The sequence below is a fragment of the Cyprinus carpio genome, chromosome B15 (genome assembly GCF_018340385.1).
Source record: "Cyprinus carpio isolate SPL01 chromosome B15, ASM1834038v1, whole genome shotgun sequence".
Lineage (NCBI taxonomy): Eukaryota > Metazoa > Chordata > Actinopteri > Cypriniformes > Cyprinidae > Cyprinus > Cyprinus carpio.
The window spans coordinates 17433675-17451013 of record NC_056611.1 but is presented as its reverse complement, the minus strand read 5'-3'; the positions used below and the strand labels follow the sequence as shown (position 1 = coordinate 17451013).

General features: G+C 38.3%; 1 protein-coding gene across 1 annotated transcript; it reads right to left on the bottom strand.

Moving 5' to 3' along the window:
* Window positions 1-207: 207 nt before the first annotated feature.
* On the bottom strand, window positions 208-17033 carry smtnl (smoothelin, like). The gene is made up of 10 exons (XM_042739547.1): window positions 16483-17033; window positions 15757-16355; window positions 6417-6498; window positions 5487-5744; window positions 5334-5396; window positions 5166-5232; window positions 4013-4153; window positions 3799-3925; window positions 2460-2611; window positions 208-1185 (listed from the first exon to the last, which is right to left on the bottom strand). The coding sequence occupies exons 2-10, from the start codon at window positions 16231-16233 to the stop codon at window positions 1059-1061; spliced, it is 1494 nt and encodes a 497-aa protein (XP_042595481.1). The 5' UTR covers window positions 16234-16355; window positions 16483-17033; the 3' UTR covers window positions 208-1058.
* Window positions 17034-17339: the final 306 nt, after the last annotated feature.

The window sequence follows — 17339 nt, the reverse complement described above, 5'->3', positions numbered from 1 at the left end:
ATTTCTATTTCTTTCTATCTTTTATTAGTATGAAATCTGCTAATAGATTTCTATGTCTCTATCTTTGCAGTCTATAAAATGGCTCTATAATCCACTGAATTTAAAATAGTAGTTCGCACAAAAACAAAAATGTACTGACCCTTGAGTTTGTTTCTTCATCAGAACAGATTTGGAGAGATTTAGCATTACATCACTTGCTCACCAGTGGAGTGAATGGGTGCCGTCAAACAGCTGATAAAAACATCACAATAATCCACAAGTAATCCACATGACTCCAGTCTATATTAACATCATAAAACTGTATGTTTGTGATAAACAAATCCGTCAAGGTATTTTAACTTGACTTCATCACTTCTGGCCAAAATACCAAGTCCATAATCAATGATAATTATTCCTTCCTGTGAAAAAGTCCATCCCCTGTTGTCCTCTCACATCAAAATCCACCAACATATTTCTTTAGAACTGATTTGGACTGTTTTTGCTTGTAAACGGGGCTTAATCTATGCAAAAACATTTTAATTATGGATTTGCTTCTTACAAACATGCAGCTTTTAATTTAATAAGATGTTAAATGATGGCCTGGAGTCATGTGAACTGCGTGTGGATTATTTTGATGTTTTTATCTGCTGTTTGAACTCTAATTTCTGACGGCACCCATTCACTGCAGAGGATCCAATGGTGAGCAAGTGATTTGGAGAAGTAAATTTCTTCAAATCTATTTCCAACAAAGAAACAAACTCATCTACATCATGAATGGCCTAAAGATAAGTGCATTTTCATTTTGGGCTGAACTATTCCGTTAACTTCAAGCTGTTTAGTAATAAATCAGAGGCCACCATTCTAAAAAGAGTGTGCCATACACAAAAGCCATGTCTCAAAGGACTGTATAAATAGTCGATGACCTTTTCTTGATTAAAATGCAACTGCAGAAGCATCATGCTTGAAATGGTGTGGGTTCCCATAGACATTTTGCATACCATAGTGACTATATCAGAGTTCAGTTTTGTCCAGCAGGGGACAGTGCAGAGTGTTCAGCTGGAGCTGAAGAGGCCGAGATCTCACTCAAACTTGCGCAAGTGGTTATATAGTGACTGGACGTAAGTAAAGACACACATGGGGTCTGGCTTTCTTCCCATCACCATCATGTCCTCCACTTCAATGAGCCTATCACAGCCAGCCTTCTTCCTGGAAATACAGAGAAGCAGATTTAGCAGGGCTGGACGTGTTTTTTATTCATTCTCTATGTCCGTTGACTATTAAAGTTAATATGATAAGTGTAATGCATATGTTCAGATGACGTCTATGTGAATATTTCAGAATGTGAGAATTGGGACACGGGTTGCAGGAGCATGATGTCATGCTGCTGGGCTGTCAGGCCGGAGTAGCCGTTCGAGGGGAAGGGGAGGCTCCTTTGAGCTCAACAGGGATTTGTTGGCATGCGTTAGTGGTTTAAAGTGTGCTTTGCGGACACCCTAGACTCAGACGCATCGGAAACTAAGTAACTTTATCTTCTGTGCCGTACTGTGAGGTGATGTGGAGCACAACTGCAGATGATTTGTGTCAACTTGTATTTTGGAATCATTCTGTTCAGCTTGTTGGGTCGGGTCACGCTAAGTTCACATCTCATCTGTCCAGTCTATTCCTATTTAAAGACTTTTAATACTTTATTAGAGCTTTTAAATGAAAATGAATATGCTGTCGTTATTTGCTCACTCGTATATCATTACAAACTTTTATTTATTTTTATTTTTCTATAGAATGTAAAAGGGGATTTTTATAAGAATGACCTGTTTTTGATATTTTTATGCAGATGTTTGTGTATTTTGGAGCTTGATAGACATTATGGGTTTGAAATAATATGAGGTTGAGTACAAAATAACAGAATATCACTATTACACAATGGAAAAAATATATTGATGTCAGGGTCAGTACATTTCTTTAATGTTTTTGGAAAAAAACGTCTTATGCTTATGAAGGCTGCATGTATTTGATCAAAAATACATTACAAAGTAATGCAATGAAATTTTATTTTTCAGTTTTCTGTCTATATATATAATTTATTCCTGCATTGGCAAAGCAGAATTTTCAACAGTCACCCATGTCACATGATCCCTCAGAAATCATTCGAATATGGTGATTGCTCACTATTAAAAATTATGAAAACAGTTGTGCTGTTTAATATTTTGTCAAAACAATGCTATAAGAAAACGTATTTTATTTAAAATAGAAATATTTGTAACATTATAAATGCCACTTTAGATGTTGTTGTTCTGAACAGCAGCGAATATATAATTTTTATTGTTAATTGTGTATTTTTTTCTTGGTCATCTGCCTTTTTCAGTGTCGGATGGGATGACAAATTACTCAACTTTAAGAAGTTAAGGCACCATGAAGTGTGTTGACATCTCAATGCTATTGTGAAAAGGCTTAACAGAATTGCCTCCATTCCAGTGACTTACTCTGCAGTGCTGAATGCCAGCTCAAAGTTATGTTTGCGGTCGGCAGGGGACAGGATGTTGTAGTCAAACTCTGTGGGGAAGAAAGAGTGCACCAGGGCGCAGAATGCCATGCCGTCACTCCAGCTGGATGAGAAGTTTTGAATGTCGATGTTCTGCAGATTAATGGGAGAGAGTGAAGCTATTATATTACACAGCACACTGGGGTTTTGCTCCCATACCCTTCAACACAAAGTCAAAGTCAGCTTTATATATTTTCTTAAATGTGCATGTTATCCCAAAAAATAGGCCTGTTTTTGAAATTTTCCATCAAAATAATTGTATAAAAAAATACAGATAAAACAATATATGAAGAAAAAAATATAGCCTCACACACCTGAATCATATATATATATATATATATATATATATATATATATATATATATATATATATATATATATATATATATATATATATATAGGGTTATTATATTGAATTAAAACTAAAATTAAAACCACTTTTCTCATTACTTGAAATGAAATAACTGCATAAAACAAGATATCAAAAAATTAAGATAGTTGCCAACGTTTTTTGCCGAAGTAGTGTGCTGCATTTATATTTTTTTTTCATCAATTTAATTGAAGAATATAATAAATCTTACAGGAATAATAATAATGAATAACAATACATTTTAAAAAGAAGGTTCTTCTTGAATTATTTTCTCTTAAACCGTGGATAAGCGAGAGGCATAGAACAATAATCATTTTCTTTGAGAGTCTGCAGACGTGCTTGTGGCTGTCAGAGCAGATGTTTTATTGTTGTCTGGCTCTTATCTTCATATGCTGGAATTTTCTGTACACCTCATCATTTAATGGTGTTCATTTTTCATCCGTAGCTGGCAAATCTGACAGGCTCAGACATTGTCTGTCACTGAGGGAAATGGAAACCATCATGCGTGTTGTCAGCTGTCTGCTCTGCTTCTCATGTTTACGTACAGCTCTCTGTTGACTCTAAATTAAGCTTGACCATTACATTACTATCTCTAACTAGAGCCACATGGGCTGGTTTGCAAAGCCGCACTAGAGTCAGGCAGAATATATGGAACACTAATACCACACATAATGTTAATTCACTCTCTTTTCAATGTTAATAAAGTTGATACGTTAAAGCTAATGTAGAGAATAACACTTCATAATGTGCTAATCTTAAAAGAATAGTATAGGAAACTCTGCGATGCATGATAATCCTCCTCTTATCAGGCTGAAGTGTTGTTAAATTATAGTTTTAATACACTACATGTGTGCAAAGCCCCCTTTTTCTGCTGATTTGAGATAAATCCCATAATGCACGAATGACTTACCTGGTACCCAATGGTCTTGGATCGACACCATTCCAGAAGAATCTGCTTGATACTGCTAGCACTGGATACTCCAAAACTCTGAGAGCGTTTCAGCTTTGGTTTGGAATCCACAGGCTTGGGTCGCTTAGTTGGGAAGATCAATGCAAGAGGTTTTTTTTGTGATTCAGAACATGAAAGAAAGGTTGCATAAGCTTGCAGATGATTCCATTACCTGTTGTTCTCAGAGTCTAGCCTCTCAAAAATGGACCTGCGAGCCTGGGCTCCAATGTTTCGAGGTAAAGTCTGGGACCTCACAAGCTCCCGTCTGCGCTCAATGCCTCTACCAAAGGATAAATCCCCTGACATATCCACGTTCCTGATACAAAGAGAAAAAGATGGCAGAAACATTTCAGGTCTGTGCAATATTAAGTTTTTTTTTTTTTTTTTTGGCCACACACAGATTTCACAGTTGTCTAATCCAAGGGTGTAAGTTTGGTTTTAACAAAGCCAGGAGACTAATATGGTCCCTATAACCATTTTAAATGACCATGTGTGTACCAGATGTGTGGTAGACAGCATCACTTTTAATTAAATATGTTAATTACTTAACATAAAAAAAAATAGTTTAGAAAGGGAAACAAATATGTTTTACAAATAAAAACACAGGACAGATAAATATAATTCTGATAACACTTTACCTAAATATTTAATGCTAAATTTAATGTTAAGTTAATGCTAATTTATAAATATACTACTCTCCATTGTTATTTCATGTTTATTCTCAATACATCATGTTACTTTAAACAACTTGAAGTGTTAAGAAATGCTTTAGTATACACTTTGTTTATAAGTTTGGAATCTGTAATATATATATATATTTTAATTATTATTATTTTTTTTTTTAAAGAAGCCTCTTATGCTAACCAAAGCTACATTTATTTGATAAATAACCCCAAGTAAAAACAGTAATATTGTGAAATGTTACTACAATAACTGTTTTATATTTTTTATATATTTTAAAATGTAATTAATTTATTCCTGTGATGGCAAAGCTGAATTTTCAATAGCCATTACTCTAGTCTTTATGCTCATTCCATATTACTGTGCTGTGCAATATTTTTTTCAGTATTCATTGAGTCCATTCATTGATCTATTTGAAACAGAAAACTTTTGTAACATTATACATATCTTTACTGTCACTTTTGATGTGATGTGTATTTTTTTAAATGGTTGTGTGTATAGATATTAACATTAACCAAGATAAATAAATGATATGCAAAAAATGGCTTGTTCACGGTTTATGATAACTAATGTACTACAGATAATAGCAAATGTAACCTCATTGTAAACCTTTATTTGCACTTAGACACAATTTACACAAGACCCACCTGTCTGTACTGTGTGGGAAAAGATCAGAGTAAGTCACTGACTTGGCTGGAGCCGAAGATGCTTTCTCTGTAAGACAAAACATGTGGCAACACAAACAATGAGACAGACTTTATGATAAAAGCACTGCTGTATGTATGAGTCACAGAGAACGGCTGAATTTATCCTACCACTAAGCCGTGGAGAACCCATAGTCCTGGCAGGAGTCGGAGCCCATGTTTTCACAGACGATACTGCAACCACAAGACCAACACACACATTTAGGAGATGACAGCAGAAAGACTCATCTGTAGCCTCAATTTGTGAAGTTGTAATAGTCATACCTGCATGAACAGGAGGCTCTAGTTGTTGCTGGTTATTACTGGTGACTGACTGACTGTTTGTCAGTGAATCTGTTATGGCTGACGGCGTGGCTTGCATCGGACTACCAGGTGACTCAGGACTTTTCATAACTGCTGAGTCAGCCACTTTTTTGGTTGCTGTGATTGGCAGGTGTGGCATTGCCATTGAAACAGGGGCTGTGTGCTGCTGTGACACACCGTTGGGTGGTGAGATTCTCCTCAAAGGCATAGTAGAGTTTTCTGATTGGAGAGATAATGGATTGTGGTCAATTAGTTTCAACTGAAGCAGTTTAATGTGCCATTCATTCTTTTTGTTTTTACATCACTGTATGATAATGTTATGTTTATTCTAAGTGCACTCTGCAGTTCTGTTCTCTGCCACATTAAAGGTTCGATCTCTTTAAAGTCGTGTGGATTTTGATTGGTTATTGGGTTATCAGTTGGAAAAAAAATCTTTCTCACAGTAATTCCAATGCTATATTTTGTGTGGTTATCGACTTTTATGGTTGTGGTGTAGGGATCACTTAAAGTATATTGACTGTTCTGTTACAGAACATATCCATGCAATTTTTTAGTTGAATTTTAATTATATTAACTACATTATTTTCACCTGCATTTACTTTACCTGTCTAATGATGTGTGTTTATGTTGAAATAAATTTAAACAACAGTCTTTTCAAATTTTTTATTGAATTGACTAGGGGCAATTTATGTTTTGCACTTCAGAATTTCTGTTAAAGAAGCATAGTGAATTGTGGAAAAAGCATAGTGCTAATTACGTTGTGTTGCGGCTTGTTTCTGTTGTGTTTTGCTTATTTCGTTATGTTGTGACTTGTTTCTGTTGTATTGTGGCTTGTTTCCATTGTGTTGTGACTTGTTTTGAGTGGTTTTGAGAAGTAATTATGTGTAATACCTGTTGAGGATAAGTGTCCATTCTCCAAGCCTTGGGAAACGGGTGCTGGATCCACTTCAATTGGCTCATCTCGCTCAACACTCTGTTAGAGAGAGAAGAAGCACTTATGGTTAATCTTTAAAAAGACTAGTAATTTAATAACATATAATCTTTAGTAGATCTCAGAATGAATATCAAATTTTCATACTGTACATTATATGTTGTAAGGCCTAAAGTCATCTGCAGCATTTAAACAGGATTGCTAGACAAAACAATGTGGAATTCTAATATCAGCATTTTTTGGTTATCAGTAAATTGGTTACAAATAAATAGCTTTAAAACAAGCCCTTAAAAACAAGTATCTTTCTCAAGAGGCACAGTCCCAAATTGTTAAGCACCAAAACAGGGTAAGGAACATGAGACACATGATGTGATTATCCAATAAACGCTAATCAGAGACATGAAAAGAGCCAAAGTGGCTTCAAATGAGTTCTTCAGAAGGTCACATTCTGCTAAAGCAAGTGAATGATGTAATCTAATCAAAGTCATTTGATAGATGAGTTCACTATGAAATCACTATGGAGTCCAGTGATGTTTACAGAAGCCTAGTCTCTTTTAAAAATAAATCAAAACTCTGGATCAAGAGCTGATGTTGGTCATCAATAGATATGGCTGCTTTGCTGGTCTATTTTAATCTTTAAAAGCCACTTGTGCCCTCTATGCACTCTTCTGTCTGACCTAAATTCAAGAACACATGCTAACATAAGTGCCTTGAAGTTACATGCTGACACATGGTCACCGCCTTGCTTCATTTCCTTCAGACCTCAACCATCAAATACTTATACAGATACAGATGTTTGGCCTCGGCTGCAATGAGCTAATCATTACAAAAGCAGATTGCCTCCTAAGAGGGTGGTGGACTAGTTTTTAAGGCCTGGAAACAAACCAAACGAATGACTGTGCATGTTCAGTTGTCTCTTGCACTGTCATTAATTACCTGGCAGCTTATCAATGGGCTTTAAAAAGCTCCTTTGTGTGTAACCTGACCCTCACTAGTACATGCAAACACATGCTAATATGCAAACAAATGTGCCTTCATGCACGGGAAGCGCTCATTTATGAGTGCAAATACAAAAACACAGAGATTAAAAACTAGGTACGCAATCAATGCATTTTAAAAGAGAAATAACTTTCTAGTGAGACTCAAGGAGTAATTGAACTGGGGGCCAGGTGACATCATATCTAAAGAATGCTGGAGGAGTGTGCGGTTGGAGTGGGGCAGCTGCCTGTCCCATTGAGAGAAGGAGATAGGGGGAGACAAAATTCACCTCAACCCTAAAGCGTATCCAACTCTGATCTGCTGGCTGAACATGCAGGTTTTCAATGCTGGACTGTGTCATGTGTCAGTCTCTCTAGGGGATATCAGCAGACATGTGACTTTTGAGTGATAGGGAACATGTATTATAGTGTTTTCGCACAGCCTGAATTTGGAAAAACACTGCCTACAGCCATCAAGGTTTGTATCTAAAATTCCTTCCAAATTCATTGGTTCAGACACTGTTTTGGCACGGAGGTCACCTGCTGCTCAGCCCTGGGCTAAATTAAGAGGTGTAGGGGTAATCTAACCACACCCATCTCGTGTTCACTGAACTGCATGCACTCACCGCAGTTGCTCTTTTTTCCTCCAGGAACAACACATTCCCCATCCCAGAGAATGCGTCATTGCATTAATAGAGAGGAGCAATAAAGCAAGTTCAGGAAATAGGGAGGTGAGACAGAACATGTGGAAAAACACTTTAGTCTAAGGCTGCAACTAACAACTACTTTGATAATCGATGATCTTCTTTAATTTATCAATTAATCGCACTGCTGTAATAACATAACTTTTTATTTTACTTTTATTTTTCAAACCTATTAAAGTACTATCATCATAATCATATAGCTGTTCATCCCAACTTTAATCTTGAAAGAATGATTCATTCACAAATCTGACAATGCCGTCAGCTTTTGGAGCAAATCAGTGAGTTGCCATTCCTGTGAACTGGTTCAAATGATTCGTTTAAAAGACTATTTTCAATATCAATTATCATCAACATGGCAGTTTAGTTGTTCAGCCCAATGAGTCCTCTAGCCACACACAAGAGGAAAAATAAAATTGGACAGTCTATCCTTCTGTCCTCAGGGAGGGTCACTCGTCTCTTGTACGTGCTGTTCCTCCATAACTGAGGACACTCAAACACAATAAGGGTGCTTTTGACAACAGCGTCGTCTCTCAGACTATTCAAAACAGACCACCAGAGGACTGAATGCAGCCCCTTCAGAGACACAGTAATCACTCCTGTAGGTGAGAAGACAAGAAAAAGGCCTTGAGGAGTCTTCTGCCTCTAAATGCGGTTACTATGTACAGTCCGCTCAGACAATGGACTCCCCACACAGAAAACCTTTCATGTGAGTCTAAATGTCCCTCTACGGCAAAATAAGAATTTCCCCAGCATTCTGGCAGCCTGTCTGTGCAATGCTGGGGTGCATAAAGGAAGATACTACAAGGTTGTATTGTATTGATTTGATGGTGAGTGAAATAGGAGTAGAGCATTGTTACTGCAAGAGCAAACAGAGAGCTGCTCTTTGTATGATCCGAGAGATGAATGCCAGTTTTGATGTAGCGCTGTGTGTGTGCACATCTGATTTTAAATGTATGTAAGAGGATATTCTTGCCTCAGTGTGACATTTGAGATTCTTGGAACGTTGTGGTGGTGGGGGAATGGAATGGAACATAAACAACAATAGAGGGCATGTTTGTGGGAGAACTCTGGAGGGTTCAGAGGGCTAATTCCAGCCCCTGTCACTCAAATCCTACAGATAGCCAGCTCTTACAAGGCCCTCTCTGGTATTAATAAGCCATGCTGATAGTGCTATTTATATTTTCCAATGTAAAAATAGCTGAGCTCACTTTTGGAGCAGGAGAGTCATGATCAGGAAAAGCGGAGTGGATGCTGTTTAAGGCATACAGTAAATCTAGAGTGTGAAAAACAAATGAATCATTCATGATTGAAGAGAAATATTTGTTCCCCAATTTAGCCGACAGTAATTTAAGGGTCGTTTTTCCTACTGTTAAAAAGTTAGAGAAAGGTCTGTAAAGTAGAGACAGACAGGGATGGGGTGCCTGGTTTGTGAGGGTCTTTGCTCTGTAATTTCCTTCACAAACTCAAGTGTTTGTGAAGAAAGAGGCCCAAACATCTGTTTCTCGAAGCACCACAAAGCTCAAATTTTCTGTCTTCTAACAGAAGCAAGAATTGAAAGAAAACCTGTGCAGAGGCATTTGAACACTTAGTAGCATGTGAACTACGAGAATTCCTCCTGATTTCTCAGGGAATGTTTCATTTTCACTCCTACATACTCCCACATTCACAAAAGTAAACTGTAAAAAGCCTTGTTGTCCTCCAGGCCATATAAATTCAAGCTCTGAATCTGACCTTCTAATTTAATTTAATTGGTGTAACCAAATGTAGTCAAGTTTATTCAGTCATATTAAATACTGGTTAGAGTCCAGTCTGACATTATTATGAATTATTAGGAGTCAGCATATTCAAGCAATTGCGGATTACTCTTAATTCTTGGCTCGTTTTAGTCAGACAAGACCAATTAAGGGATTTGTTTGCTTAAGATGTGCTCAAACTGGATTACTGAATCAGTAAGTTTAACTGGTGCAACTGAATCATTTGAATTCCCAAATGATTCATTCAGTGCTGTTTGTGAAACGGTTCACTGAAAAGAAAGAGGCTGAAAGAGGATCGCTTGATTTCACAGATTAATTCATGTTAGTTTGTCTCAAAAGAATGATTTGTTCACTAATCTGAATTCTGGAACATCTTTTTACGAAATGTAGTTTGGTAAAGTTTCCCGAAGTGAAAATACTTTGCTACCGTCCACCTGGTATTTTACATTTTAGGTTGCCCAACAAAACATTTCTACACCTCTTTGGTTTACCAAAACACCCTCATAGTAGGAAGTGCACTTGAAACTGAACTGTACATTACTCATCTATAAACAATCGTGCGGGTTCTGACGCAGGAGCTCCTAGACTCTTGAGAAACCTCTTCAGATTAAAACTACATGACCATGCAGCGAGTCCACTTCAGCATGATTCATTGCAGCACGATTGATGGTTTGTAGCCTAGAGGGACTCGCTACATCTACAGCCCCACCTGCAGATAAAGAACACAAACCTGGGCAGTGGTCAAACACACCACCTCAGACCAGAGAGAGAGAGAAATGAACCATTTTAGGAGTTTGCACCCAAAAACTAAGAGCTTAACTTGGTTTCTAGCACCAGCTGAGACACCAATGGCCTTGCACTCCAGTGACACACACATGGGAAGTAATGTGACTCCACATAGGGTGGATAGGCAAGGTCTTAACTAGAACTTCTTCACCTAACTTCTCCCAATCTTGGCCCTTACAGATTCCTACAAGGTGGGACAATGGTTCCTGAAGGGCAGTGAAGTCATCCCGTAAACACAGAATTATTAACCTGTAACCACGGAGATGAAAATACATGGCATTGTCTGGAAGTAATTAGGAGAGCCAGGGGCAGCATGGGAGCGGCTAGATGCCTTTCTCTAGCCCCCAATCCCCATCTATTCTCTCTCTTTTCCACCCTCCCTCTCACATTCCCTCACTCTTTCCCTCTTTCTCGCCCTCTCTTTCTCTCTCTCGCACTCTACTGTATTAATAGCTGTGCAAAGGTTTTTTGTTCTACTCCTTCTTCTCTGCCAGGAATCTGTGCTGGACATGGAGATTGAGGCAGGGCAACGAGAGGAGATTAAACGATCTGTTCCATTATGAGTGCTTTGGCTTCGGGCCAACGCCGAGCTGGAAACGTCAAACATATCTCACACAAACACATGCAAACAAACACATGCTAGAATGTTCAAGTAAGCTCCTTGAACCCTCCTGCCAAGACGTAAAATTATACAGGTACATTTTCATACGCATTTTCCTCATAAATAAAGGCTTGGAGTCCAGCAGCCTCGCAAATGTGGACGCTTAAGTGAATCTTTGCAAACAAATGCTCAGCCTTTAAGCCTTTGGAAGCCTACTTGGCTACCTGGCAGGCTGTACAAATCTAGAAAACTCCCAACATCAAAACTGAATTTAAAGCCAAGCATGTCAGATCAAACAACATTCCTCTGGGCTCCATGTAACCAAAGTGGACCGTTTTACAAACAGCTCGAGTTTGGCAATATTAGATGGGTGAAAACTAGATGTACTGGCACTCTGGGGTGAGGCAAGTCAAAGTGGGGAGGGCGTTTCTCACACTGCCAGCGCCAAACGTGGGATTTGAAGTGCTGTTATGGTCATTTGGTGAAGCTTGGCAACATGGGGTTTATGTAGAGGAAAAACAGTCCTCGTTACAGATGTGTGGTGTGTATAAACATGTCACAGAAGGTATGAATGTTTATAGTTATGTCATAACATGGTGAACGGTGTATGTCAAAACTATAATTGTTCACGGTTCTTTGCCAGTTTAAAACGTCTTCTTTGCCAGTTTAAAATGATCGAAAAATACTTGCAATATGACAATCCACTGAAAAGATAGACATGAAGATGAATTTTCTTAAACTCCTCAAAAAAATCAATATACATATTAATTTGTTACCTACTTCCTAAGTCAAATTTACGTCATAAAATGTACAGTTTATTTACTTTAATAGTGCATCCTAAAATATGCTGTCTTCCTAGTGGGAAAAGTGCATTGCTGTTCTTAGGGCTAGTTTGGCTCAAGAAATGATGCAAATTCTGCTAGTTGCAACAAGCCTAGTGGAGGATTTTCATTCCATAATGCAGATGATTCAGTCTCTTTGAAAAGATGTGCAGACTGACTTTTGTCACTGAGATTACTGATGAAAACCATTAACAAAAGGTTTTTCAATTTTCTCAGTAAAAAGAAGATGAGGTCAAATAAGTGCACCATGACAATAATTAAAAACATACTGTTGATGAAAAAACACTGCAAATATTAATAATGCACAAATAATTTTTCAAAGATATGTCTTGAAAGAATATGAATTTAGAACAGAGAATGATCACCATTAAACTGAGGTGCTACATATTTAATGTATAAAATATTTGAATAGATTTTGTATATGTTCCACTCGCTCATCAATGTGATTTAACTCAATTAAAACTAGGTTCTATTTTATCTGAGTAAAACTGACTAATATAAATCAATATAACTTGATGAAATATTGACTAAATTTAAAGGAAAATACAAAAAGTCAAAAAACAAAAACTATGACTAAAACGAAACTGTGAAACATCTAGAGAACTACAACACAAAATAGTTAAGATATTTGGGAAATCCACTGTCAACTAGTTTAGCAAAACGAATCACTAGAAGACAGCTGTTGATATTTACTCTGATGCCATTGCTAACTTTTAAGCGCAATGAAGGGCAGCTAAAAAAAACAATAGAAACCTCTTAGACAAGGATCCAGAGGCCAGATCATCTTCATTATTTGGGATTGACAGCATGAAGCTAAGAGGAAATCGACTGAGTTTATGTCTAATACTAAATATCTGCAATATCTGTTAGCGTATTTGTGTCTGTGTGCACACCTGCATGTATCTACATCCTTTCTATGAGATTTCGAGCGTGCTTTAACAGAGTTACCACAGATAACACCCGTGCAAATCTTATCTTCCTCCCTCCCCAATCTTCACTCTCTCCATCACATACCCTGGAGAAGCACAGCAGAACACACACACACACACACACACACACACACACACGTGTTTGAGTCAAAGTTGTCTGACTTTTCCAATGCAGTGACTATGTTGAGGCACAGTAGAATCAAAGATAACCCACTGACCCCTAAACAATTTATTCACATCAGCAGTAATGGAGGGCAAGAGGCTTTTTTGTGCTTGAGGCCAAATGTGAACGTGCGGTGGGACCACGCTCCACAGGTGTGGTTTCCAGCCAAGCACCTGTCCTTCAAACCCGAGAGACTCCAGAGGAGTTCGGCAGTGCTAGATCTACACCACATCCCGCTGAATAAAGAAAGTGTGTCCTGGGTGTTCTTTAAATCCTGACTCACCCAGTGTACTTCAAATGAGGCAGAATGTCGACACAAAGGCCCATTGAAACCGCAGAAATGTAGCGGTAATTGGCAACAGCAGTGCAGGACTCCTCTGTGGAGACAGCACACAGTGAGGGCAGAGCAAAAGCATTTGCTGGTCCCCTGAACTCTGGACAGGAAGAGGAACACAGGATGATACAGTTTTGACAGTAAAGTTGCAGCAAAAACATATATAATGAACCTGGCATTTTGTCATGAGTAGTTGTCATATATTCTTTCTGACTATCCATCCTTCTTTCTATCTATTTATCAGTTGTTCTCATTATTCTGTCCATCTATCATCAATATTTATATACAACCATTCATCCATCCATCTTCTAAACCTTGACAAAGTTTAATCTTATTTTTTTTATTTAATCTTTGAATTTCAATTAATTTTAATTCTACTTCTTTACACTGAAATTCATATTTCATATATGCATCTTGTTTGCTACATCAATTTAAATTCAAGTTCTGAGAACTATAAACTGTACTGAAAGAGGCCAAGCATAGAATGACGGACAGATAGAAAGACAGAGAGGGAGTGATAAATGAAGAGGACTGGAGACAGAGTTTCGTGTGAGACAGAATGATAGTTGAGAGACACGAACAAGAAATGCCTCAGATACAGTGGCGGCAGTCTGAGATTGAGCCCAGGATAAACTGTTATTTCCCAAGAATGGAAAGTACATCAGGCATCTGAAAGAATCAGAGACAGACACAGAGTTAGAAGGAAGAGCGTGAGATAAAGTGTGATACTCATGATATCTGCAGGTGCTCTCAGTACAGCCACGTGGAGGCAGGCCAGCACACATCACCACGTGGAGTCTTGCTGTCTTTTTCCAGTCTTTTTCTCTATCGCTCACTTTTTCCTGCAGGCTGAGCCTGAAAGGGAGTGATCTGCAGACCTGCTACAACAGTCTCTTGAGTATTTTACAAGCCCAGAACGTAGCTCTCTGATTGTGCAGTTGGCAGGTGTGGATGTGACAGGGAAGATAACAACCTTCTTTGTCTCTACTGACTCTCACTCACAGCCAAAATCAACTGCTCTCCCTGCTACTACAATATATGATTTAGAAAAACCGTTTACAAACCTAAAGTCTAAAACAAGACTTTCTGAAACAAGCCAATGAAATTTGCATGCTATGCAAATTATAGTATTTTTATACTCCATAGCACAAGCTCTAAAGTAATGAGTGACGACTGCATGCCGTTTGAGTTTTACTGTCACAAGCAGCAGCTGTTAAAGGCTTGAAGCTGACAGGTTCAACTCAAAAGACAGTCTCCTCAAACAAAATAAAGCTGTAGTCCTGTAATCCTGAATAGATCCATTATCCATCATATCAAGAACTGCATCTCAAGATCCTAAACTCCCTCAAGTTTGAAAACTATGAAATGTACATAATCAAATAAAGCAAGCTTTGAATGAATGACATCTGCAAAATTGGCTTAGATCATCTTGGTTTGATCAGTACTAATGTGAACAAATCTGGATTGTTTGAGTATTTTAAAGTGATTGTTTTAATAAAATAATTTTTCATTTCACAAAAATTGGGGCTTTTACACAGACTGAGTGAAGGCAGATTTGTTCCTGCTCCAAATTATGTGCAATGTTTCATAAAAGCCATAATAAATCTATTTAAATTAAATGCAGCATCAGAACTACCCTATTTTAATACCATAAATTCTACATTTATTATAAGCTCATATTGTTTATTTAATTATTTTTAAGCATCAATTTCATAACATTACTCCTGTAATTTTAATTCCCATGCCTTGTTTCAAGATTTTAAACCACTTCAGGTGCAGCTTCTATGCAGTTTAAAAAATGCATTAATTTTATAAAATAGATCAAACTAAATTCTGATTGTAAAGTAACTATAAAATTTATGTTAATTTTGCAAGTTGCTTAGTAGCTTGTCAACATCTCAAAAACACTACTTTGAATTATTGATTTACATTGTGCCTAAAAACTGTGGCAGTGAAGTATCTGTCACTTGATCCAAACATCATCCCACATTTGTCAGAGGCTGCGCCAAAGGTCTGAGACAAATTCTGCCCTTACAAACATTCAGTTAGTTTGTATATGTTATCCAGCTTCGGGCTTCTCTCTATATGTCTAAATATTTAGTTTTCCAACATAAAGTTCCTCACATCAATTCATTCTTTCCAGTTCTACGAAATGACCTCACTCGAGGTCATGCTTCTATTTAAACACATTCTCGCAAATGTCTACTCACATTCGTTTTGCTGGTGACGGAGAAAGTAGCTCTGCTGGAGAAGCGTGTGGCGGTGGGGCTGGAGGCAGAGCCGCTGGCGGAGCCGGTCAGAGCTGCTACACTGGGGGCTGCAGACGGTGGAGACTGATGCCCCGCGGTGCTGCTGTTGTTCTGTGGTGGCGCCGATCCTTCAGTGAGAAGTGCGCTTCTGTCGCACACCGACCCTGTCAGCATCTCTACCTGTCTGGTCAGAGCCTCTAACTGACCCCTTAGCTGCCGGTTTTCCTGCTGCAGCTGTGCGACGGCCCGGCCCAGAGGTCCACTCACATTAATGGCCTCTTCCAGTCTCCGCTCGATGCCCAGCTTGAAAGCACTGACATCCATGTGGATCTCACGCACTGCATCCCGCAATGTGGTTTCATAGCGGGCCAAGGCAGCACACACCGTCTCCCCTTCCGGAGAGCCCTCGGCCACTGATGCCAACGGGCCTGCCTCCATCTCCGCTGTGAGTCCAGGTACCTTCCTTTACAGTCCTACACCAAATTTAAATCAGCCTCTGATATTTCCCTCTTGAAATTGTTTACAGTCCAAGATCCATATAGAAATCCAGAGGGATTGACCTGTGAAGACAAACTCAGTCAGATACAAACTTTGTTTAATTATCTAATGAATAAAAAACATCTTTAAACCTCACCCAGCTTAGAAGTAGAAAATGTTAAAATTGTGAGTGTTTGAGTGTTTACAGACCTTATGTTTCAGTGTGATTTCTCAGCTGTGAGTGTGTCTGAGTGTGTGAGTTCGGCCCGCCGTGCTGTTTTAAAGTACAGCTCTCACAGTCACGTTAACCTCCTACTACTCCTGCAGCCCGGGGGAGGGAGCAGAGAGAGGGAGGGAATAAGAGAAAAGAGGAGGAGAGATAGTGCTCCACTTTATCCCAGCTCCCCCTCCTCCTTTCCACTGTATTTGTATTAATCTCCACTTTCACAACACAATGCTCTGTCTCTGCTCTCTCTCACTCCCTGTTCCTCGCTCTTTTTTTATCTTTTTTTCTCCTGACAGATAAAGGCCACTGCTCACATTTCTCCAGCTCAAGCATGTCCCACTGTCTCAGCAGTGCTATATCAGAGAGGAACAGACATGCCTTTTGTTTTTGTTTTTTTCTTTCTCACTTTCTCTGGGTTCAGAGTGTGGTGGTTGAGGTCACGATAAAGACTGCACTCTTAAGGTTTAAGTGACTGTTTACACAGTAAAGCATGACAATATGCGGTTTGAAATGTCCTAACAAGTTTCAAGCGGCAAGCAATTTGCCTGTCCGTGCTAAATGTGAAAATGCTGCCAAATGTGATGCAATCATATGCAGTCTGTACATATTATTTAAAGATTAATGTACAATTATGAGGTGTGAGATTTTGGGTACCTAATGTGTTGTTGCAGAAATAAAAAGTTGCATCATGTAGACAAAAAGTCTTGTTGCATGAATTTTGGACATTTAGGAAATTGACTTTTGTTAATGTTTCCTAATATGATTGAATGATTTTTAAAATTCCTATTATATTTTTTATTATTATTTTACATTTAATATTTACTATTTTATATATTTTATA

Excerpts from the sequence above, each read along its gene's own strand:
- smtnl (XM_042739547.1), bottom strand. The coding sequence starts at position 16,233 with ATGGAGGCAGGCCCGTTGGCATCAGTGGCCGAGGGCTCTCCGGAAGGG. Across the intron at positions 5,397-5,486 it reads AGAGCCTCCTGTTCATGCAG|TATCGTCTGTGAAAACATGG; the intron begins GTATGACTATTA and ends TTGTGGTTGCAG. Across the intron at positions 4,154-5,165 it reads TTCCCACACAGTACAGACAG|GAACGTGGATATGTCAGGGG; the intron begins GTGGGTCTTGTG and ends TCTTTGTATCAG.